Genomic DNA, 26,195 nt, shown 5'->3' on the forward strand with positions numbered 1-26,195 from the left:
TATTTCTCGACAACAGTCTGTAATATCAGCTTATAACCGATACGATACCATATTGTGTATCCTATCTCATATGGTGTAGTTGTTGCTTAGGTTTAAAACATTTTTGCATCAGTATATTTATGTCTGTACATAGTGTTTTTGGAGCTTTTGAAAACATGGCATTCTGACAATATAAAGAGCTGTGAAGATTCTAATATTGCCTGCTGTGTTTTGACAAGAACTTTGTGGATTGGGCTTATTTTAAGTCTGGCTAACATGTAGGTGTGTGTTCATGTACAAAACTGTAGTCAGCGTGTGGTTTACTCCACACTAGAGTGAATATAGAACACTGGGCCACTGAGTAGAGACAGAAATGGAGCCACAATTTTGGTGAAATTGACCTTCACATTCAATATCACAAACAGGCATAAATAGATATAGACACTTTGTATATGAGCATGTTCACCACAGCCCTGGGTGAGCATGTGGCATGACCTGGTCTGGTGAATTAGATATTGATCATTGTGGGCATCTCCATTGCATATTAAGTGAAGAGCCCTCAGGCACAACTGCAATATGGGTCACTGTAACATAGAAGATCTTATCTGAAGAGGACCACCATGATCATTGATCAGCCCCTATTTGGGAACGGTATAGCCTACTTGTGGCAATTGTTACTATGCGTTTGCTTCACTTTTCTCCAGTGTAAGATTAGAAAATTTAACTGTCACTTTTTCCCAGTTGCAAAGACACATTTACTGGAAAGACATTTCTCAAAACGTTTAATAAAAAACCATAACTTATCTGTGCAGACATATTTCAGTAATTTTAATAAACCATTAAAATATTCACATTCACTGAAAACTTAAAACTGAAATATGATTATTTTTGACAATTTATTAAACATAATTACTGAGTTTTAAAGTTTTTTTTAAGAACAGTTTCATGCATTTTGTGATACACTTTCAATAACATTAACACAAATTTGTAATAATATCAATTAAATTTCTTTTAATTGAAAAAAAATATGAAACCTGATCTAAAGCACTCTACTGGGGTTCCTTAAACAGAGTGTAATAGTATTGCAATTATTGAATGGTTATGCTGAAAAATGTAGGATTTGTTCAGATGTTCAAAATGAATAAAAACTGATTTTCAATCTACAAACAAATTTATGGTTTAGTGAAATAAGCCTTTTGTGTAAGTTTGTTTATTGTCCAGTTGCAGAGACCGTCTCTAAGATTCTCCGGTTTCTTGTGTGAAGTACTCTTGTGTTTCCTCATTCCTGTATCTGTGCTGGCTGCAGTCTCAGAATGGAACACAATGGCACTGAATACTCCTGTTACTCATTTCTATTCATCTGAGCTTGGCCTATTCTAGTCATGTTTGTATTGTGATGAACATGAATGGTAATTTTGCTCTGAATTTATACCATCAATCCAAATATCTACTTGAATTTCTAATCCAAAATAACATCCTCACAGTCTCAGACCATTTTGGTTTCTGATATTGTCTAATTCGGCAGATGAGAATCTGTTAATGAAGCTTGATGTTCTTTGAGGCACTAGGAGTTTTGCTGCTCCACAGAAGTCAGTAGGAGAAGCATGATAGGCAGTAGTGTGTCGATGCCAGAGCTCTATCACTGCTGTGCTATTGATTTATTACTGCTGGAGAGCAGTCCCGTTGCTGTTTCTCCCCCAACAGCCCTTTTCTCCCTCCATACTTTCATCTCGGAAGAAGAGCTCTCTTTATCTTTGTTTATTCGTCAATACAGTCTCAGATTTCATGGGCTGAGTCTTTTAAGAATTGCACTAAATGTCAAATTTCTGACAACTACTCTAAAATATACACAACAGTTAATTCTATATTAATTATAGAATTATATAATTATATGCTCAGCGAGCCAACTTTTATTTTAACAAAAAATACAAGAGAAATTCTAATACTGGAATATTATTATTTAAAATAACAGTTTTCTCTGTTAATAAATCTCAATTTTTTAGCATCATTACACCAGCCTTCAGTGTCACATGATCCTTCAGAGATCATTCTGTTATGCTGATGCTTAAGAAACGTGTCTCATCACAGAATAGAATAGAGTAGAATACAATAGAAAGTTAAAAAGAGCAGCATTTATTTTAAATAGATTTTTTTTATAACAATGTAAAAGTCTTGACTGTAATTTGATCAATTTAATGCATTTTTGCTGAATAAAATTTGCAGTTTCTTTAAAAAAAATTGTACTGACTCCAAACCTTTGTACAGTAGTGCATAACATAACTTAAAGGAGTAGTTCACCCAAAAATGAAAATTACCCCATGATTTACTCACCCTCAAGCCATCCTATGTGTATATGATTTTCTTCCTTCAAATGAATACAATCGCAGTTACATTAATGGCTCTTTCAGTCTTTATAATGGCAGTGAATGGGGGTTGAGATTTTGAAGCACTTAAAAATGCATCCATCCATCATACAAGTACTCCACATGGCTCTGGGGGTTTATAAAGGCCTTCTGAAGTGAATCGATGCATTTGTGCAAGAAAGTTTCCATATTTAAAACTTTATAAACCATAATCTCTATCTAACTGTTGTATGCACGTTCATGAGAGAATGGCCAGCGGATAACGTAGAACGTAGGCCTAGCCTATATTTATTTTTCTGTAAAATAACATGCACTGATGAAACACGGACAATAAGAGCAAGAACATTTATTAAGAAGGTAAATGAGGTTAATTTTGTTTTTATGTTGTTTAGACTAATTTGTGTCAAAAACATTCTGAATGCCAGCTCACGCTCCCGGTATATAGATAATGATCGTGTGTTAACCGCACTGACCTGTAATGCTGAACCCAGCAGGGGTTGGGCAGATACCAGTGTGTACCTCAGTGAAAACAGCCCCAGAGCCAAAGATCTCCTGTCCTACTTTACCGTTCAGGCATTGTTCCACACAGCAACAGAGGAAATTACCTCAGGAAAGTTTCTATGAAATTTTCCAACTATTCTGACCAGTTGCACAATGACTTCATGAGGCATATGCCAAACCACCATTTTTTGTGGACGTTCCTGCGGTGTAATAAAGCATGAAGGTACTGAGGTTATCTTTGTTGTCCTGATTTTACAGTGGAAAATGCCGCTTGAATACTGAGTGAGGTTTAGAAGGCTGGCAAAACCAACACTCCCATATTTCCTCATTGTGAAATCAAAATTGGCTCTTTTTGCTTTGAGTTTCCTCCATTTTATAAAATTTTTGTATTCCTTTAATAGTCATTTTGTTTTCAAAGGGCTTTAGAGAGAATAAGTGAGTCTTTTAACAAACGCCTAGTTGGCATTGTGATATGGATACATGCCCATCAATAATTTACTTCAGGCAGGTAGTTTTCGGGAATGATGCAATTGCAGGCCCAGGCCGGTGTTATCTTGTTATTATCTGCTATGATGAAAAGTTATCTTTGTGGTGACATTATATTATATTTCACATAACAGTTCTTCCCTGTTTTGTTGTGTATTTGCAGTAGTTTCTACAGTCGTAATGTATCTGAAATAGTGTAAGCACCTTAAGTTCCCTAAGCCCGTCTCTGTCAGACAAGAAGCGTTAACTGATCCTTCATCGTTTTTTCCATCCTCAGCTGTTAGTTGAAACCAGATACTAACGCTGGCACGAAAGCCTCCTCGTCTTGCATATTACTCAAATCTAGTAATTAGCCTGGTTGAGTTTAGCAACGCAGAAATGATCAGGTTAACTGGCAATTAAAGAATGAGGTGTTTATGGAGAGAATGCTTAACGTGACACTACTGTACACACCCCATCGTGGTGCAGCTGTCGAATCAAACACCGTAAAGAGAATTTTTTTCCCCCTCTCAGGTTGAAACGCGCTCCTTTATGTAATTATACACACCAGACTGGCTGTCAGTCAGAAACACTTAGGTTTCTTCCCAGAGTGCTTTGCTTGTTCCATTGTGCATAGTTATCTCAGAAGTGGTCTTGCACCAGTGGTCATGAAAATACAGGGACGACAAGACTACTCAAGTGGATTTTAAGGTTTGTCTTGCGTTTAGTGAAAATAAATAAACATTAGGGGTTTTTACATGTTGATATGCAAAGAGCAGGGTAGCTGATGTAACGGCGACGTATAAATGCATTTATATTACCTTTGCCATCACCTACCATCTAAATCTTAAAGTAATTAGTTCATATTAATATTGACACATTAACACTAATAATTTCATATTGCCAATGACAGTAACATTTAAATAACTGATCATATTTCTTAATTTAAACAACACAATTTTACAGAATTTTAATATTGGTCAATTATGAGCTATAAAAATAATGAATCATTTATATAGGCAAAAGTTGATATCAGTGCAGACTAGCTACTGATTATTTAAAGTCTTCTGAATTTAAGTCATTATTCTTAGAAAATCCCTCCATCGTAGTTTACAAATACCATTTCTGCTTGCATAGGCCTATATTTAAATGAAGCAAGAAGAGGGTTTGTACCAAATATGATGTCCATAATATCAATAGATATAAGTTGCCATGTCATGTATCTCATAACATAGTTTTTCCAGCCAATTAACCTGTATATCACTAGAAAATATTAAAATTGATGTATTTCAAGTCCTGGCTGCAGCACTCTACATACTTATGGACAAAGTAGAACATAAAGGAGAGTTTTGGGTTTGTTACTTTTGAAGTATTCTCAGTGTTTGTGAATGAGCATGAGTGAGAAGACAGCAGTAAAGAAAGCTATGCTCGCAGGCCTCTGTTTTGACAAAGGCAGTGTGGTCTGGCCTCGGCCTCAGCTGGGCTGGCTCTATTATACTGGATGAGGGACACGTCTCCGTTGGTCTCTGCACACAAAGACCTCCCCTGGGAGTCACTCCTCTGAGAAGGAGATGGAGTTGTCAGCAGGGGGTCCGGGATTGATGATGTCAAATGGGATAGCACACTTTCTCATTAGCTGTGTAGCCATGCATTTGGGTGAGAGTGTGAGTCCATTTGCTTCCAGCATTGCTTCAGTTTGTTGAACCTGGGGATGTGCAGAACTACATATTTTGCAGATTGAATAGTTAGTGGGCTGTATAGTCTGTATAATCAGGCTGGTTTATGCAAGATGTTTTCCGTTCAAAAACAGCCAGAAGAACCACAATGGAATGGAAAGAAAAAATGGACTCTATATGTGTTTTTAAAACTTGGACTATTTTTAGTCATTATGGAATAGTAGGAAAATGTATGTAATATACAAGTAATGTAATATGTAAAATAAAATGTAATGTTTTGTGTGAAAAAAGCTTATATACATATATGGATTGCCCTCATGATCTGTGGGAAAGCTTTCAGAAATGATTCTGAAAAATAGTTTCTTGTCAGTTGCACAGAAACAATAAATAATCAGGTATGTAATTCTGTCAGTGATTTCAGTGCTCTTATCTAAGTGTGTTTTGGAATGAAGGGTTTGGTCAATTGGACCTGTATGGTCTTGTCCTTTGTGTACTTTGCTGAGCTTAGTTACCCTGGAGGCCATTGTGCCTGAAGTCAAGTCCATTTGTAGATGGGCATACGTGCAGTCCTGCATATCTAGGCATTTATGCCATCAATTCTGGAGGGCACTTTTTTTTTAAAATACTGCCAAGCTCATATTTCGCCCGTATGCTGGAATTTGATGTTCCCCACCCAAGACATGCCTTGTCTAGGACCGCTAATGTTTCCCATTTCCAGTTTGATTTCCTGCCTGTCTGTTTGTAAGTAGGAGTTTCCTGTTCCCACGTTACCAGTGACCCTGTTTTAGGTCCTCGCCCCAAATGTTGACACCCGTCCATCTCCTGGGCTGGCTGCCATCTTGAACCATGCCTCCTTTGCCACTCACTGTTGTCTTTTTACACAGGTCAAATGTTTAGGGTACCATCACAGTGGTCTGCCTGTTTAAAGTGAGCATGTTTTCTGTTTTTTCTCAGGAGCATCTTCAGCAGCTCATCCTCATGAACTTGCCCAATGTGTTGGCCATCGCCAAGGACCCATTATCAGGTATTGCTCATATATTTGAAATAAGCCACAAGATCATTCTACAAAACAGGTGTCTTTCCAGTGAATTTTAAGTGAACTTTTAAATTATTTCAGACATATTATGTGATAAGAAAATGCACTGTGCCATCTTATTTTATTTGTTAAAAAATATATATATAAAAAATAAAACTGGAATACATGTTAGGTTACATACTGTACTGTATACCTTTATAAAGCTAACAGAATCGATGGTAACAGGGTTGATGGTTTTATAGTTAAATTAGGCCTATAAGATAAAAAAAAATAAAAATTTATTGCTGGTGTTTCTACAAAATCCATTTTTCAATTCTTTACTAACAAAATCATGGTAACAGGGTTGACATTTTAAGATTATTCCATTAAAAAAACCTAACAAGACATAATAAAGGGATAAAGGGATACTTTAACTCCTTGAAGTGTTTGTTCGTTGAAAAGGTGATGATGCCTTTGACAAAAATGCTTTTTTATTTATTAAATAGTTCACTGTTTTAAAAGGGGGAAATATGATCGCAACAGGGTTGATTCATAACCTGGAGACAGAATGTCATGAGAAAATAATTTTACTTTCATATAATTCGTTTTCATCAAAATGTGCAAGAAGAAATTGGAAAAAAAGAAGGGGAAAGAGAAAAAAAATGTAATAAACCTACTGGGTTTTTGATTAGAGAATGTTTGTATTAATGTATAATAAAAGTTAGCATCAGCTATTCATTGATTCTCATCATTGCTAATTTTTTACACACATGTATTTAGGGCTGGGCGATATATCGAACACGATATACTACGCAATATCGCGTTCATTATCGAAGGCGATTCATCTGCGATAATGAACGTGATATTAAATGGTGCTCTATTTGAAACAGGTGATGGAGATTTAGCGCTAATCATGGACCCGGCTTTACTGACTAGATGCGCATAAATATCGTGTTCGATATATCGCCCAGCCCTAATGTATATGACAACTCTCATTCTGTAGAATCACCCCAATTTCAACATACTTAAATTTTCTTTCTATTTGTGTCAGTTGCTGTATCTTCACTGTAGTCACTATAATCACCTACTACCACGTTTAATTGTGCCCCAAAGCAAAACGTACGCCCTGTTGAACAAACCTCCTCACACACACACACTCCAGCCTTCATAAACACCCTCTCACCTTCTGATACGGGGTGCGCGGGCAGGGTTCAGGGAAGGAAACACGTGTTGTGGACCTTGTAATGGCAGGAGGAAACGAGAAAGGCCGGAGGAAGCTTTTTGGGACCAAGCCCAAGCCTGAGCGCTGACTTTGGATCCTGCTGTTGACAGTAGAGAACAGCTATGTCGGAAATCATGTCTGGAGCTATTGTCAGTTATATAGTTTTTTTTAATCATTATACAAATAAATTGACTGTGTAGAATGCTGGAATGCTTGCTATCAGAATCAAGTAATAAAATGTCAAATTAAAGATATGAAATGAGATGTGGAAAAAATGCTGAATTTAACACACTAAATTTGACAATGTTGTTAGCTGATAAATTTCAGAATGGTGGAGTGTTAGTTGTTTAGATATCACTACTTGTTTAAAATGTGACAGTTATACTAAACTTCTATTTTTACTGTACGGTTTGCATTTAAATTGCTTTCATATTAGGTGACCTGACACCTGATCACTTCTGCACGTCTACTACAAAATACACATGGTACAGTAGTAGACTGTCGACAAGAGAGACGCATAACAGGCCTTTGTTATATTGAGGTGTGATTCTGATCTGCAGGTTGACATTTATAAATGTGCATAGACAAGATTTCCTTCTCTGCTCATGGTTGATGCGTTATAACGCATTTACAAATGCAAAATTAACCCTTGTCAAAACAGTCTGAGATTCCATGTTTCTCCTGGGTGCTGTATTAGTTTACGTCAGCACATATTTGTTCAATGGGCTACTTGTGACCACATTCAGGACATGAAATGCTAGGAAGTGATGTTGTCAGGAAAAACTGGCTATATTATGAATATATTTCCCCTTCACAGAAGTCAGTAAGGCTTTCAGGATGGGTTTTGTGTGTGCTGGTGTATGTGTTTCTTATCTTGTGTTACCTGTGAAACGTTTAGCTTTCTGATGTTTGCGTTTTTGCATTAAGCTTCACTTGTAATGGACAATAGAGTGTTTTCCCCACGGCTCCTCCTCTGCTGTGTGTGTAAAGGGGGTACGCTGTAGGGTGGGGTGGCTTTGAACAACAAACGGTCGCTATGGCAATGGCACCCCCACACCCAATCCATTCTCTCCAGAGTATTTATTAGTCTAAGACTGCCAGATGCAAACAAACTCGCCAACACACAGACAAGCTTCAAAAAAGTAATTAAAAATAACTTTATCTCCAAGGGTTTGTGTAATTGTGAAAGAGTTGGTGTGTCTCCTCAGATTTAAATGGTAAGAATACACTGACTGCATGTGAATGTTTGTTTAATTTAATGGTTGAAGAAAGAGAATATCTCTCTCACATCCTCTTTTCAAGGTGTAAGGCTCAGGTGAAATTGAATATTTTGTTAATATTCAAACTGCTAGAGCGATATTTAAACAGTGATGGCAGACCTTTTAGCTGTGAGGTTTGACTGAAAAAAAGGCTTCTTTTATATAATTCTCTTATACCATGGTAAACATACCATAACTAATAAGATTGTTACAACTGTAAACTATCATTAAGCATTAAGGGTTGGATTGATTCCCACATTTTGAGTTTAATACATGTCACTGGTATTTAAGTACTTAAACCTTTGTATTTAACCTTTTATTAACCTTTTATTATAAAATATTAAAATATTATTTTATTAGTGTTTTAAAATATTTTAGTTGCCAAGACATTTATAATTTTCATTTTTAAGTTCAAGTAAATTTTAGATTTTTTAAATTTATTTTATTTGCTTTATTTCCATTAACATGAGCAATATTCTATTTAGCTAACAATAGCAATACTGAAATCAATATGTAAACAGGGTTTTTGTTTAGGAATGTGGGACCATAACAGATTATTTAATTTAAAAAAAAAAATCATTATGGCTTAACGAGGCTAAAGTTTTCGTGTCAACTTCCTCTTTTTAGCTAAAATTAATGTTTATTTCTTTCATTTCTGTTGTATTATTTATAGTATCTTGCTTTCAGTTCTTGTGATTTCTAACCATTTCATTCCCTCAGGTAAAAGCATGGAGGAGGTGAAGAGACTGTTGTTGCTGGTACTTGGCTGTGCTGTTCAGGTAAACTGATTGAACCCACATTTTAAGACCAATGTAGGAATATGATCACCATGCCCGGGCATGCCTCTGCTTTTCCAGAGAAAAATGAACACACGCTCATTATGCTACAAAATAAAGCTTTCATCCAGATATGTCTCAGAGAAGTCAGCACTGATTATTGGGTTGGATTTGCTAAGATGTTTTTCTGTCTCCTCCTTTTCCTGAGGATTGTTCCTCATGTCTGTTCTGCGCAGGCCTATTTCTTCCTACTTTTACACTTTTAGCCCCCTCTAGCTGGTTTTTCTTGTTCTGTGAATAGATAATAAACAGCTCACATTGATTTAGAGCCTTAAACTTCACAGCGTAACATTTGCCTGCTGATTTGCTTTCTGTTCAGAGTTTCTTTGAGCTGGTCTAATCCTGCACCATAACTTCCTCTCACAGTATTCCAGTCACGAGGCACACAACTCAAGTCTTTATCCTGTTTGAAAGTATCTCCTGCATTCTTTTATTCAAAGAGGGGCTCAGTCTCTGACTTAATTCCCACTCTTTCATCTGAACCAGCAGATTATTTGACTAATCACCCTTAAGGCATACTAATGAATTCATGGGCAATGTTGATTTCATAAACAACATCTATGGTAGTCTTAGACGGTAGCTCTTCTCTCCTTATCTTTACTCGTCCTTTCCTTTTCCTATCTTTATCTCTTCTCTTACAATTTCCCATTTCCTCTCCCCCTTCTGCTTCCTCTTCCCTTTTCTGTTCCTTCACCTTTCCCTTTTCCATCCTTTCCTTTTTCCTTTCTTTTCCTCATCTTCATCCTCCTTCCCTTTCCGGTTCCTTCCTCTTCCCTTTTCATTTCCCCTTTTCGTTCTCCTCCCATTTCCTTTTCTCTTCCCTTTCAATTTCCCTTGCTCTTCCTCTTTGCTTTTCTGTTCCTTCAACTTTCCCTTTTTCCATACTTTTCCTTTCCTCTTCTTTCTCATCTTTCCCTTTCCTTACTTTCTTCATCTTCCCTTTTCAATTATTTCCTCTTCCTTTTCTGATTTCTGATCCCTTCCTCTTTGCTTTTCTGTTCCTTCAACTTTCCCCTTTTCTATACTTTCCCTTCTTTCTTCCTCCTACTTTTTCAATTCATTCATCTTCCTTTTCCGGATCTTTCCCCGTCCTCTTCCCATTCCCTTCACTTCTCCTTCCTCTTTCTCATCCTCTTCCCCTTTCTTTTTCCCTTTCCCATCCTCTCCTCATCCCTTTCCCCTTCTCTTTCCATCCCTTCTGTTTTTCCTCACTCTCTTCATTTCTCTCAACAGTGTGATCGTAAAGAAGAAGTGATTGAGAAGATCAAGCTGCTTGACATTGAAACACAGGCCGCCATCGTGACGCACATTCAAGAAGTGAGCTTCCCTGATTTTTCAGCCAATATCTTCTTATGTATATCATAAATAGAGCATGTATTTGAGGTGCAAATCCCTTTTATTGCAGGTAACTCACAACCAGGAGAATGTCCTGGACCTGCAGTGGATGGAGGTCGAGGAGATCCCAGCTGAGCAGTTGGACCCTCTGTCTCGGACCATGGCCTTTCACCTACGCAAACTCTTAGACGAGCGAGATGAATCTGCTGAAGTAAGCTGATCTTAACAACAGCAATGACAATCATCTATTTATTAGGAAGTTGTACTAAACTTCCTCAAGACATTGATCATCACTGATTAGTTCCTGACAGGTCTGTTTTGTGTCCTTAGCTGATCATAGAGCTGACTCAGGAGAGGGACTATCTTCAGTCCCAGCAGCCATCCAGTCTCTTGGGCTTTCCCAGCCCTGAGCACACATCTCTATCCCCCGTCACCCTACTGTCTAAAGAAGATCGTCAACATTTAGCTGTGGAGCTGGCTGACACAAAGTCTAAACTCCGGCGCTCCCGCCAAGAGTTGTAAGTGTGTTCTGTACAGTTATTTCTTTTTGTTTTACCTTGTTTTTATTCAAGTTTCTAATTTCATTGACACTTAGCGGCCAAACAGAAAAACTTTTCAGCCGATGCCCATAATTGGCCTTGGCTATGGTCGTCCACTAGTGCAGCCTATCAGTGTTGTAAGGGTTTACTCCTGTGTATTTGCTCTCTACAGAGAAGAGAAGACCGAGCAGTTGATAGATGCCAAGAACGAGATTGAGCGCCTGGATGCAGAGATCCAGAAACTCAAGCAGGAGGTATCACATCAAGACACTTTGTTTTCTTACATTCACACTTCACATGGTTGACTCAAACCGGGAAACACTTTACTGAAGCTTTAGCAAACAATTAGTCATCTGTTGTATTTGTGTGTGAGTAGAACATGCAGTTGTTGGCAGAGGCACGTTCGGTGCGGGTGTACCGTGATGAGGTGGATGCTCTGAGGGAACGTGCTGGAAAAGTGGATCGCTTGGAAACCGAACTGGCTCGCTTCAAAGAGAAGCTAAACGATGTCCATTTTTACAAGACACGCATAGAGGTAACCACTCACCAACCTATATTACATTTTAACATTTTAATGACTTCAGCATTGTATAAAAAACAGAGCCGAACATCTCTGTCATTACCTGGAAAAAATCAGAAGGGTTGGTTTCTTTGTAAAGTGACTGATGCACAGCTGCATGCTGAGGGCTCCTGCTGCTTTTATTTCTCAGATATAAAGCCTCAGGTGTCCGCTGAGGCCCTGAGCTGTCACTGACAGCCCCCTGACTCTCTCAGTCTGCTGTCGTCATCCTCTCTATCCCTTTTGATCTTTTCTTTTTGTCCATCTCTTAATTTTTCTCTCTCGTCTCTCTTTTGTGCACAGGAGCTAAGAGAGGACAATATGACCCTGCTGGAGACAAAGTCCATGCTGGAGGAGCAGCTTGCTGGGGCCAGGGGGCGCTGTGACAAACTACACGAACTTGAGAAAGAGAACCTCCAGCTGCGCTCCAAATTACACGATATGGAAATTGTAAGTGTTAAGGGAAATTATGTAATGCATCTGTGTTGAGAAAATTTATCTCTATGCACCTTACAATTTAAATTGGTTCTGATTCACAATGTGATTACGAAACAATCCTTGATACATCTTATTGTTTTGTAATGTAGGAGCAATAAAGCATGCTGTAGACCTAGTTGATTCGTTTCCAAAGTATGTGGTAACTTTGATACTTGATACTTTAGGCTTCTTTGGAGTTGACCACAAGAATGCCATTGTTACTTCAACTGTGGGTGGAAACATGCATTGTGTAATGTCATATTGCTGACTTATTTTAGTTTAAAGCCTGTTCACATTGACTAACAACCATACCAAACCTTTTCCAAAAATTTTTTTTTTGAAGCTGAATCGTTTGAGAAAACACATTGAGTCTCAGAATGAGTACTCTTTTCCAGCACTAAGTATATCATTTTTCCTGTGTTGTATGTGGTTTAGGACAGGGACAGTGATAAGAAACGTCTAGAGGAGTTGCTGGAGGAGAACATGTTGCTGGAGATCTCTCAGAAGCAAAGCATGAATGAGTCGGCTCACCTTGGCTGGGAACTGGAGCAATTGGCCAAGAACAATGAGGTCAATGAGGGTGAGTCCACTACAGCGCTTTCACACAGAAGCTCAGTTTAAAACCTTCTGAGAACTTAGAATTTGTGTTTTTAATGCTAACCCAACACAGACTGGTTTAGAAAACACAGCATAAAGAGTGAAATTTAGGTCATGTGCTGATGGCCTATTTTCTGTTTGTTGCTTGTTTAAGAACCCATCCCAATGTAAATATATTGCCAACAGAGAATGTTGCCGTTTTGTTCATGCAAAGTGAACAAATGCTCATTTGAAAGTGAAAGAAAAGTGAAAGTGACGTGACATACAGCCAAGTATGGTGACCCATACTCTGAATTTGTGCTCTGCATTTTACCCATCCAAAGTGCACACACACAGCAGTGAACACACACCGTGAACACACACCCGGAGCAGTGGGCAGCCATTTATCCTGCGGCGCCCGGTGGGGGTTGGGGGTTTGGTGCCTTGCTCAAGGGCACCTCAGTCGTGGTATTGAGGGTGGAGAGAGAGCTGTACATTCACAATTCCTGCCGACTCGAACTCGCAACCTTTGGATTATGAGTCCGACTCTCTAACCATTAGGCCACGACTTCCCCACATTTGCTATTAATAGAGCTTTTGAACGTGAAGTTTCTAAAAACATTAAGCAGGCACACATGGGAGATGTTGACTTGGGAAAAAAAAAATGGTTCCTGAAATATCTCTAGCCTCAGGCTGTTTGTAAGCCATTAGGTGTGTATACATATTGTTTCGATGGTAATGCACAGGTGACTCAGCATCTGCCTGCTGGATATTTGCCTCTCAGACTGCTCAAATCTCAAATGAGTATAAATACTAACTACATAAATACAATACAATATATGCAACGTATTAAAGGGGACATCAGATGCCCATTTTCCACAAGATGGTATGGTTATTTAGGGTCTTCATAAAGTCTATAAAATAACATACTTTGGTTAAAATTTCTCAGTGGTAGTATAAAACAACACCTTTTTTACCTTGTCAAAAACCGCTCTGTTCGCAGTGACAGTTTCAGTGCATGTCCCTTTAAATGATAATGAGATACTGCTCACCCCGCCCTTCTCTCCTGTTCTTGCTAAAGTCACCATTCTTATTCATGGAGTTATAACTGCCCAAAAACGATTTAAAATACATTTGTAAATTACTTATTAGTCATTAACAATCACCTTTACAAACCTTCTACAAAGGCAACCTTAATGTAGTGTAGTGGACAAAGCAACCATTGCAAATCATTTGAACTTTGTGTCAGTGTGTCATGAATAGAATGAGGCAGCAGTTTACTGTCGGGATTTGCCTGTCACGCCGCATTCAGTGTAGACAGCATCACTGATTATAATGAGTTCTACAGTATTTTGTTGCTCTGTGCCGCTCACATCCAGTGTAGACATGGTGTGGGACTGTTAATTGTAGCCGCATTCGTCATGGAACTTGCTAACTAGCACATTATTAGGAAAGGTGATTTGCAAATATTCATAAGTAAAAACGTACACTCGCTGCTTCTGATGATGAAGCTATCATGAACAGTTGGTACCGATCCATCTTTCAAGAACAACATTTTATTAATGCTGTCAAACGATTAATCGCGATTAATCACATCCAAAATAAAAGTTTTTGTTTACATAATATGTGTATACTGTATATATTTATTATGTATATATGAATACAAACACATGCATGTATATATTTAAGAAAAATGTTGTTTATATATTAAAAATATTTATATATAATATCAAATATAAATGTATAAATGTACTGTATATACATGTAAATATTTTCAAAATATATACTGTATGTGTGTGTATTTATATATATATATATATATATACATAATAAATATACACAGTACACATACATATATAATGTAAACAAGAACTTTTATTTTGGATGTGATTCTGCTATGTTCATTATTACATCCAACAACAAAACACCTCAATCGCTTAGGAGACATTCTTGTTTACATCTGCTCCAGATGTACAAAACAAAGCAATGGCAGACTGTTTACAGCTTACTCAGGGCATGTCTGTACTAAACCGGCAGTGTCCGTCAACAGTCATGGGAGGGGCCTGGGCAAACTGAGATCAATTTCCCCTGAATCTGTGAACGGCTTGCTCTGAAAAAGTGGTTACGATTTGTGGGGATTAAAAAAAAAAAAAAAAAAGCACTGCGTGGATTTTTATCAATATAGGGTGGTTGTGTACACACACTGCCATGACACATTTAAGTTCAAACACCATGAAAAAGTGCATTTTGCATCCGATGTCCCCTTTAAGAAACAATATAAAGATTATAGTTGATAAATATTTATAGTTAAATTTATAGTTGATAATATAAAGAACCTGTTTTTGAGATCTGAACAGTACAAAAGGTTTGCTAATAGCTAATTTAATAACTTACAAGGGGGTTCAAAATCTCATACTATGTTAACAACAAGGGATTTAACATCTAACCATAATATACCATTATTTATCTATTTTCAATTATAATAAATTATTGGTAGATCTTGGAGCTGGTGTACTTCTAGTAAAAAGGCACAATCTTTGGTTGATGCCCCTCATCTAATCTGGTCAATATGTAATAAAGAGCTACATTGTTTTTTGGTCATCCACTACTACAGCCCGTAAGTCATTTGTGTTTGAGCTGAACGAGACAGCATCCAGCCGACTGTTGAAGCTGGAGAAGGAGAACCAATGTCTTCAGAGCACCATCCAGGAGTTGAGAGAGGCCTCCATTAACATGGAAGAAGGTCAGCTGCACGCACTGGAACTGGAAAAAGAGAATCAGAGCCTCAGCAAGAAGGTACATCAAATTTCTGCATTTCCTTTGAATGTTAACTGAGTGCCAGAATATTGAATGCTGATGAGATCTCTTTTGTGTTGTGTGTTTTAGTTGGAGCGTCTGCAGTCCCAGTTGGACCAGGAGAAACAGACAACTCAGGACATGGAGAACCTTGGAGAGGACCTGCTAAAGGACAAACAGAGACTGGAAAAAACTCTAGAGACAATCCAGGCAGATAAAGACAGACAGGTGAACATTTAAAGAAAGAAAAACCATGATGATCAGAACATTATATAAATTATTCATTCATAAATGTTTTGTATGTGTGTGTGTGTGGCCTATTAGATCTCAGAGTTGGAACAGGAGAAAGAGCACCTGACCCAGGCTGTGAACTCCCTCAGGAAACGTGCTCAGGTGAACAGCGAGGCTCGTGTGAGGGAGGTGGAGACAGAAAACCGTGTTCTCCACCAGACCATCTCTGAAACAGGCAGTAAACTGGCTCGCCTGGAGTCTGAGAAACGGCAGGCGACTAAAGAGCTTGACTCTCTTCGTGAACGAGGAGAGCACTGTGAGGAGTTTGAAAGGGAGGTAACACGTTTGGAGCGAGTCCGAGAACAGCTACAGAGGGAAGCTGCCTCCTTGAAGATTGGCAGTGAACGCGCCGAGGCCCTGGAGCGTGAGAACGCTACTCTGGAACAAGACAATCGCCGGCTGAAGAAGCTGGCTGACACGGCGCAGAATGCCAGCCTGCGCTTGGCTGTTCTGGAGAAGGATCACCAGCAACTCGAGGAGGAGAACCTAGAGCAGCGACGTGCCTTGGAGACCCTGCGGCCGGCTGCCGCTCGCCTGGCTCAACTACAGCAGGAACATGCCGAACTAGAGCGGGAACACGAGGAGATGTGCCGCACGCTGGAGGAGCTCCGCTCCCAGGCCAAGAGAAGCGAAAGACTGGAGAAAAACTGCAGCAGTCTGAGCCAGGAAAACCAACGGCTCCAGCAGACCCTGGACAACAGTGCCACCAAGATTCAGGGTCTAGAGGGTGAGCTGAAGCAGAATGAGGCGGAGATGAAAGATCTGCGGCGAGAGTTAGAGGGGTTGAGGCAGACGGTGTCATGGGCAGAAGCAGTGGAGAAAGAGAAGAGAGGAATAGAGCAGGAATTGGGCCAGGTGGAGAAGGAGAAGAAGCAGCTGGAGAAGGAGACGCGTAGGTTGAAGCAGCAGTTGGAGGTGAAGGAGACAGCGCTGGATGAGAACTGCCTCAGGCTGGCCAGCATGGAGAAAGAAAGCACGGCTCTCAATAAAGAGCTGGGCCGCCTTAAAGAGGCTGCAGGGAGACTTAAAGAGCTGGAGAGAGAGAACAAAGACCTGCAAAAACAGGCCACCATTGATAAGAAGACTCTGGCCACACTAAGAGAGGTATGACACATTTAGAGCGAGTCAGTTACATATAAGATTGTCCATAAGGGAAAAAAAAGGAATCTTGGCCACATTTTATTTTAAGGTCCAATTCTCGCTATTAACATAATAAATAACCTCCTAATTTGCTGCTTATTTATAGTTAGTATAGCTAGTTGTTAAGTTCAGGTATTGGGTAGGATTAGGGATGTAGAGTATGGTATGCAGAATAGGTGCTGTATAAGTACTAATAAACAGCCAACATGTTAATAATAGGCATGCTAATAAGCAACTAGTTAATAGTTAGAATTGGTCCCTATACTAAAATGATACCAAAATTTTTCAAAAATTTTACTTGAAGTGTACCAAGTTCTTTGTATTCATATGGTTTTGAAAAAAAATATTATTTTCAAGAAAAGTTTAAATTAAATGACTTTAAAATGTCAAGTGGTGTAACCATCAAGTAAAAATGAATCATTATTTAAAATAAAAAAATGTATTTGTATTTAAAAAGTAGGGCTGTCAAATTGATTAATCATGATTAATCACATCCAAAATAAAAGTTTGTTTTTACATCTATACATGTGTATGCTGTATAGATTTCTATGTAAGGAATAATTGACGACGGGCCGTTGAATTTGCGTCGTGGCCGTTACACCTCGGGTGTGCATTATTTTTTTTAATAATTCAACGCACCGAAGTCAGTTATTCCGCTTATACTACGGTTGCTACACGTCAAGACATCGATCAGATTATATATTTCAAGGCATTCGTCCAGTATTTCTACTTAAATCGCTATTGTGAGTAGGATTATTTCTTCCGCATCTCATCCAACGCCTCTGTTGCTAATTCCTAAATGTCATTTTAAACCTAGTAACGGAGGCTTGAGTCGTTGATAACAGATTAATGCAGTTAATAACTAAGTTATGAGAGAGAGAGAGACAGGGGCGGTTCTAGACCATAGTAACTGGGGGGGGCCAGACAGGGACCACTTGTGCTTTTAGGGGGCACAATTTTAAAATTCATCCTAACCTACTTTAAGTATTATTCATTCAGTCATTTTTGACCATGTCATGTATCATTGCAATCTCTAGAAGTAATCTATAACAATTTCAACCAAAATTAATATGTCATCATGTTTCATTTATTTTGACACATAATTTTTTTGTATGTCAGGGGCATCATTTTTGAGGGGGCACGAGTGAAGAGTGGGGGGACTCATGCTTGTCATATGACACACAGCAGCCACAATACCACTGTATAACTGATATAGGCTTATATATTATAATTTTTTTATTCGAAATATTCCCAAAATATATCATGAAACATCTCGATTCTCAAATATGTGTAAGTAAATGCATTTTGCACCTTTATAGATTGTTAGTTGATCTATAATGGGCAATAGGCAAAGTAGCCTAATAGTGTAATATTATCTTTGCATAAAAATACCATAAACATATAATACGACTGACTTTGTATTTTATGTGGATTTAATTAAAACATTGTAAGTTACTAATTAGCACATAACACTTTCATTGTACAAAAAGAGCAAAGAACATTAAAGAACATTTTCACTTCAGTCCAGCGGGTTCAAGCACTCTCAAAAACTCCATGAAAATAATACACTATGAAATTAATTAATATCTTACTTACATTCGTACATCTTCACTTTGTTGTTTCTGAGGAGAGAATTCAGTCAGCGAGCGCGCGCGGTGACGAAATAGCGGCGCGTCGGCGATGACTCATCTGAACGCTTCTGATTGGTCATTGCATTCATAAGCTCAACAGAATTGTATGTGATTGGTTATAATGCGCAGTGCTTTAAAAGCGTGTGTCTCTGGCTCTGTGCCAGCCAGTGAACGCAGATTTGAATTTAACAGCTGTTTTTCTTTTTATATAGTTTACAGGACAAACTGCGCTTTTCACCCAAAATTATTATTTGGTGTGATATGACAAGAGCTGTCTGGAACTACGTTCGCCGTGCGTTTCCCTGAAAATAATTGCACACTAGTGATGGGTCGTTCTTGAACGATTCGTTCATTTTGAACGAATCTTTAATGTGACTCGGGAAGAACGAGTCGTCTCAGGGAGTGATTCGTTCAGTCGCGCATGCGCAATATCCTATAGGTTCTGTACTGGAATTAGTTCACCTGTTTCGAGTCTTCGGGTTCGAGTCGTTCGTTCGTTCTTTTGTCACGTGACGTGACAGCTTTGGGCAGAGAAATTAGTTCATTTACAACCTTCCTTACAAACGGGTGCATAGTCATTATTATTATTATTATTATTTACTCGTACAGTTATGTGATGCATTTCTGGTCTCAAATTATTGCTTTTAATTTCTGTCACGATGGTTCTTTTCCATAATACTGAATGTAGTAATAAAGATAATAAAGAGTTGGTTATGTTTTAATTTAATTTAATTTTTTTTTTTTTGAGTCTAATCTTCATAAAATACAATACCTTGTTGTATTTATGTCTTTTGAGTTAACCATTTAGATTAGACTATAGTGTTACTTATACTTTTGTAACATATGACACTTTAGACATTAACACTGTGTACACACTCTTGAATTGTTTTTTTTTATTGTTTATTTTTGTGCCAGAAAAAGCTTTAGCAAAGAGGATAACTATTCCAAAATGAATTAAAACAATTTAAATAAAAAATACAAGAAAATTAAAATATACTAAAGCCACAGAGCCAGATCATAACCTTAATATTTTAAACTAACATGTGTTTGTTTGTGTGTGTGTGTGTGTAAATATTTTGATGAAACATTTGGTCATATTTTTCGAGCAGGAGCTGGTGAACGAGAAACTGAGGGTACAGCAACAGTGTAATGAACTGGAGAAGCTGAGCCACGAGCTGGAGAAGATCGGCTTGAACCGAGAGAAACTCTTACAGGAAGAACACAGCTGTGAAGACAAGTGAGTGAGATTTGTTATTTTATCAGGTTTATAGTTCATTGCTAGTTTGTAAGTACAAAGTGTTATAAGATCATATAAAGTGTCTTGTTTGGTTTATGTGAACGCTGCCCTCTGAAAGGTGTAGCAGGTGAGGTGTTGCTAAAGATGTAGATGTATTTGTTTCTGTCTCAAATACTGAACACCATCAACTTGTCTCCACTCTGTCTGTTTTCCTCTTGCAGAAAGTGTTGGGATTAATTAACATTTAATCATGAGTCATGAGTAACATGCATACATTAGGACCATTTTTTATAAGTGAGGATAAAGTAACACATTACATTTTGAATGTACACTGTAAACAAAAAGTGAGAAAGTAATGTAAAACTAACATACTACCTAATAAATAAGTTTTATTAGGAGAGTTATGCAATAATGTAATTTTTTTTTAAAAGTAGTGTTTCCCCAACACTGTTCATTGCCTTATAATCTGAGTCAAAGTGCATGCTATCTTTACTATAGTGTGTTGCAGTGTTCTAAGCTCTTTACATTATTGTGGTCAGAAGGAGGTTTGCTGTGTGTAGTGGTGTGTTTATAATCATTTCTTTCATATTGAGGCCACAGTATGAAGTAATAACAAGCCTGACTCCAGTTTGATTAGTTTTCACTGGAATGTTCCCTGTAGAGGGATCAGTAGTGAAGTATTCACGATAAGTAAGCAGACTCACTCCCTCTCTCCCCCACCTCTAACCCTTTATTGTGGTGAGTGTGACAAGTGACATGTATTTGTAAGTTAGATCAAAAGAAACAAACGTGACTGAATGTGTGCTGAAACATTTCTCACCAGCTAATAGTGTCATAAAATGCTAGCTGTTGCTAATCACTTAACGTTTGAAGACTTTTACTACTAACAGTCACATTCCACTGTGCTTAGTAATCCATCCAAGAGTGTCTGTGTGTGTTTGTGTGTGCATGCATGTTTCTATTATTATAGCTATTGCAGTGTTGATATTGTTAACTAACCCCCGGTTTCACAGACAAGGCTTAAGACTAGTTCCAGACTAAAATGTAATTCTGAGCAGTTTCAACTGAAATAAACTTGCACTGTCTGATCTTAAAACATATCAGTGCCTTTGTTTTGTCTCAAGATGCATACCAATAATGTTTTTTTTTTCTAAGGCATGTTAATAAAAATTACTTAAATGTCCTAATTGAACTATGGCCTAATCCTGGCTTAGTCTAAGCCCTGTCTGTGAAACCGGGCCTAAAACTATTATAATTGGTTTGTTGTAAGCTGAAATAAAATAAAATATAAATACAGTATTAGATGGGAAAAAAAACTTAAAATGAAAAGTTGAAGTTGAATACTAAAATGACTGACAACAAAAAACAAAAAGTAACAAAAGTGACAAAATCTTATAACAAAATTAATAAAACATAAAATGAAAACTGAAAATACAATTAAAGGCCAATTTAAAATACTATAATAGTATATAAATAATACTATGGACATTTTCAGCCCTTTTCTTAAAAGCTTCCTTAAAATACTCACTAGTTTATGATATTATGGTTTATGATATCACTATGTCTGCTGATATTATCCAACAGTGAAAATTCTCTTTTTCATTATTTCAAAAAAATAAAATTTCACTCAGATCTCAAATCAGCATTTGTTCTATGGTGGAAATGGCATTTTAAATGTTTTTGTTTTTTTAAATGACCTACTACTTTGTCTTACTAAAGCTAGTTTTATTAGCCTTTTAATGTATTCTAAAGATACACAGTTCAATATTTTTATGTTTGTCATATCTATACAAGATTACAGCTTAATTAGATGTGACCTTGATAGAAAAAGCTTCATTAGAGGACTATGCCACAACTAAGGGACAGTCATAATATGTGTATAAATTCATGTTACCCATTTTCACACAATAATTTATAATGGTATATGTTTATTTCATTTTAATTCTTTGTTTAGAGTTTGTTATATATCTGAAACAAGGGTCATGGGGAAAAAAACTGTTTATTGTTATGGCTGATGTAATGATTGATGACGACTTGTATTTGATTTATCAGATTCTGATGCTCACGCAGGTTGAACATTGTAATATACTGACATTTCACTTTCTCACCCTTCAGTAAATATAAGATCCTGGAGACAAAGATTGAGTCAGCACTTAAGAAGACTCTGGAGCTGAGAGAGGAGAAGATCCAGAGCCTGGAGTCTCGGCTGGAAGAGAGCAGCAGCTTAAACCAGCAACTTCGCACTGATCTCAGCTCTGTATGTTCACGCTTTCTCAAACTACAAACATGCATGTACTTGTCAAAACGAAGAAAGCGAAAGGAGGTCTCTGAATTGTTACGTCTTATGTCAGACCCAATTTTCTTCTGATCCGTCCTCACCAGGTGAAAAAGAACCTGGAGGCCCTCAAGCAAAGGCAAGAGGAAGAGGCGGCTCACTCTGAGATCTCCCAGCAGTCGTTGGGGCAGGATAGATCGAGCCCAAATAAAGAGAAGTGGGAGACTGAGCATAGGGAGACCACAGCCGAACTGCTCAAGCAGAAGGACCGACTAATCGATGTTGAGAAGAATGTAAGACAGCATATTTACGTTCAGCCTTGTGGATTTTTCTTTACATTAAACTTGAAGACTTTGAATGCTCACTAGTTTGTTTGTCTATTAACATTATCCAACTGTGACCTCCCCAGAATTCTGCCCTGCAGACAGAGAAAAATCTTCTGAAGGAGCAGCTGAAGCAGTTAGGTTCCCAGAATGCACAGCTCAACGCACAAACACTAGCTCTGCAGAAACAGGCAGCGTCCTTACAAGAGCACAACACCTCTCTTCATAAAGAGACTGCTAAACTGCAGGTACGAAAACATTGTATTTTCACCATGTCTTACTTCTCTAATATATGCCTTCTAGTAGTTGTTTGAAAATTAACATAGCCTCTAACAAACGTCCATTAAGCCTCTTGAGATTGTACAGCTGATCAGTACTTTTTGATCTCCAAAAATATCTGACATAGTCAGATATAGAAACACTGCCACTGCTTAGAAGGGGCACAAATACCATAAGAACAGGTGAGCAAGCCTCTTCTGTTTTTTTTTGGTTGTGTAAGGGTCTTTAGTGACACGAGAAAGCAATTTTGTGACCTTAAGGACTAAATAAATGGCAGGTGTGATGCTGTTGAGGAGGACTGACGTTTCCAGAATGAGAACAGCATGTTCAACTGTTCACCTCTGACCCATACAGCAAGAAAGGCAGTTGCTTTTCAAGTCTAAAGGGATTGTTTACCCAAAAATAAAATAGTTAGTTACTCAGTCATGTCATTCCAAACCACTATGAATTTCTTGACTACAAGGAATAAAAAAAGATTTTTTTGTTTTGTTTAGTTTTGTCGGAGAGTAGACGAATAGTTAAATAACCTTTTTATTTTATCGGAAAAAAGAGGAAGAGTTAAATAACCTCTGTTTTATTTTGATTTGATTTTATCTAAAACTAGAGGAAGAATTAAATAGTTAAATACCTTTTTACCATATATAATCTTTGTTTTTATTTATTTATTTATTTTATTTATATTTAATGTGAGATTATGAAAGCTTAAAATATACAAAACAGAATCAATAAATGTCCAATTCTGACTTTTATGTTGTGTTCAGGTAGAAAATTCGACACTAAGATCCCAGAGCTCATCTCTCATGGCTCAGTACGGAGCTTTACAGGCCCAGCTGCAAACTCTGGAGTCAGAGGCCGAGTCTCTTCAGAAACAGCGCGAGGAGGCGTGTGCGGCCCGCGACCGGGTCACGCAGGACCATGAGCGCCTCCTTGCTGTGCACGAAAGGCAAGCAACTGAGTATGAGCAGCTCATGACTCGACACGCAGAACTGAAGGGCAACCATAGAGCTCTGGAGCAAGAACAACGCACACTGGAGAGCAAGTCAGTTCCTTTCCAACTCAATCAGTCCTTTAAATATGCATTCATCTGCCATCCAGCTCTACTTCAAAAAATGATCCCATTATACCTATATGTGAAATGGAAAACTAGCTTACTGCATACAATGTATTGTATATCACCTACTACTCTAAAAGGGATAGTTCACCCAAAAATTATTACTCACCCTCATATCGTTTTCATCAAAAATACCTTAATTTGTGTTCTGAAGATGAACGAAGGTCTTGCGGATTTGGAATGATATTAGGGTTATTAATGACAGAATTTGGGTGAACTATGCCTTTAAGAAGTATGCCATTATCAGTTGGCATTGCCAAAATGAATAATGACCCTATCCAATAAGAATCCTTCATATTTAGCCTTATTTTCTGTAGTAGGTAACACAGTTGGTGACCTTTGTTGAGTTATTGACCCCTCCATAGGTGGCAGCTTGTATATCTTTCAGTCTGCCTAAGGAGGTTGGGTAACAATAGAGTAATGAACTGCGTCTGGTCTAAGCGGAGACGCCACAATGACCCTCATACCATTAGGACCGCTGACAGTGACAGAGACGTTGAGAGATGGAGGACATTTAAAAGGATAGTTCACCCAAAAATAAAAATTTAATGATAGAATGTTCATTTTTGGGAACTATCACTTTACTAGCAAGGAACAGTCAGTGTTTAGTTCTGGTAAAAATAGTTTTTGCTGTAAGTAGATGCTTCCGGATTAGCATTATTTTTAACTATATGCAAAATTGCAAATGTTTTTTTGGTAACATTTTTAGGCATTAAGGCCCAACTTGTTCTGCAGTGTAGTTTTTGAATGTTTGGATTTCAGTGGTGTTGCTAAAGAAACAACCCCACTGGGAATCTGGTGGGCCACAGTGGAAAATGTCCCTTATTTTTATCCGCACACATTAGACATTAATCAGCACAACCTGCTCTAATACACACTAATCCTCTCACGCGTGCCTGTCACACTCATTTTTCCATGGTGCAATGTGGAAAGTTGTGTCTTTTTGTTAGAGACAGGAAAAACATGGTTCTGTTTGGCTTAATGTAGTTTTGTAGTCTCCCCTTGGCTCTTTTATCTCTACCTCATGAATAATGCAGTAGGGTGTCTCTGGGGGCCTCAGCTGAGGGGTTCAGCAGATGGCTGTCAGGGCCCCGATCAGCTGTAATGTCCGCCAGCCTCAGTGTCCTTGTCCAGCACTCCACATGTCACACACTCAATTTCCTAATTACTTTATTTATGTAAATTACCATCATCCATTTACAACACAACTGTTTTTGGATGAGTGTTGGAATATGAAACAGGTTCCCAAGCTTTTTTTGTCAGCTGAAACCCATGTGGCTTGAATTATTTATTTGAAATACCCCCTATGATTTTAAGTCATGTTAACCTTTCAATAAATAATGTAACATCTCCACAAATAATTAAAACTGTCATGAAGAAATAGAATTTGGAGAAGTGATGGGAAATAAACAGAATAAGTCTGAGGCACTTTTTCTGGTTCAAAAGTAAAAAAAAAAAAAAAAAACTTGGCCCATCACACATGCACATTAAAGTTGTCAAAGTATAATAATAAAAATAATAATGCATTTTGGAAACTGTCTTAGTGTGTCAGTGTCAAAACAAATTTATTGTTTTTTTATTTTTATCTTTATATTATCAAAATGTTTGGTTTAATGTGTTTGAATGATTTACTTAATAATTAGTTTTATTTATTTTAAAAATGTCCAGTCATTTAAAAAAAAAAAAAAATCTTATAATTTAAAATATATTAATATATATTTTTGTTTTTTAATACATTATTTAATTTGGCATTGTCAGTTCCATCATAACCCCCTAGGGAATTGTGAATGTAACCCCCCCCAATGGACGTTTGTCAAGATAGATGCCATCTTTAATTTGACGGAAATGAAAATGAGGCTGTGATGGATAGACGTACAATATATTGGTCACGCTGTCTTCTTGAAGTCCTAGGCCATGTCTAGTTGTTAAAATGTTTTGGGGTTTTTTCACTAGCAATTATTTGGAAAGACATTTTCAGTGTTTTGTTGGCTGTTCTGCTGGTCAGCCTCATTTTCATTGACAGTGACATCAAATTAAATATAGCATCTTCTTTCACTTCCTGGAAGATCAGAAGGGAAATTCTACTCTGCACAAATTTTAATCTGAATGTGTTTCCTTGTGCTCCTGAATCATTTGACTTGAATGTGTTTTAGAGAAAAGTTTAGTTCGAATCACTGTATGTGTGTGTTTGTGTTGAACAGATACACGGTTCTCCTGAAGCAGAAGGACGCTATGGAGGCGCTCGAGGCATCTCTACACAGGGACAGGGAAAGTCTGGGAGAGGAAATTCACAAGAACACTCTTATCCTG

At 37.7% G+C, this 26,195-nt stretch overlaps 1 protein-coding gene across 1 annotated transcript in view; it reads left to right on the forward strand.

The window, feature by feature from the left end:
• ccdc88c (coiled-coil domain containing 88C) overlaps positions 1–26,195 on the forward strand; it is a 56,294-nt gene that overhangs the window by 14,666 nt on the left and 15,433 nt on the right. The window contains exons 4-21 of the mRNA XM_058750087.1: positions 5,939–6,008; positions 9,201–9,259; positions 10,550–10,633; positions 10,722–10,862; positions 10,982–11,169; positions 11,363–11,444; positions 11,567–11,725; positions 12,053–12,199; positions 12,662–12,806; positions 15,417–15,598; positions 15,689–15,826; positions 15,923–16,993; positions 19,770–19,897; positions 22,013–22,154; positions 22,280–22,465; positions 22,582–22,743; positions 23,536–23,813; positions 26,087–26,195. The exon at positions 26,087–26,195 is cut by the window's right edge and continues 35 nt beyond it. Coding sequence (XP_058606070.1) covers positions 5,939–6,008; positions 9,201–9,259; positions 10,550–10,633; positions 10,722–10,862; positions 10,982–11,169; positions 11,363–11,444; positions 11,567–11,725; positions 12,053–12,199; positions 12,662–12,806; positions 15,417–15,598; positions 15,689–15,826; positions 15,923–16,993; positions 19,770–19,897; positions 22,013–22,154; positions 22,280–22,465; positions 22,582–22,743; positions 23,536–23,813; positions 26,087–26,195 — 3,471 coding nt within the window. The remainder of the gene's footprint in view (positions 1–5,938; positions 6,009–9,200; positions 9,260–10,549; positions 10,634–10,721; positions 10,863–10,981; positions 11,170–11,362; positions 11,445–11,566; positions 11,726–12,052; positions 12,200–12,661; positions 12,807–15,416; positions 15,599–15,688; positions 15,827–15,922; positions 16,994–19,769; positions 19,898–22,012; positions 22,155–22,279; positions 22,466–22,581; positions 22,744–23,535; positions 23,814–26,086) is intronic.

This window comes from Onychostoma macrolepis, chromosome 17 (genome assembly GCF_012432095.1).
Source record: "Onychostoma macrolepis isolate SWU-2019 chromosome 17, ASM1243209v1, whole genome shotgun sequence".
NCBI classification, from domain to species: Eukaryota; Metazoa; Chordata; class Actinopteri; order Cypriniformes; family Cyprinidae; genus Onychostoma; species Onychostoma macrolepis.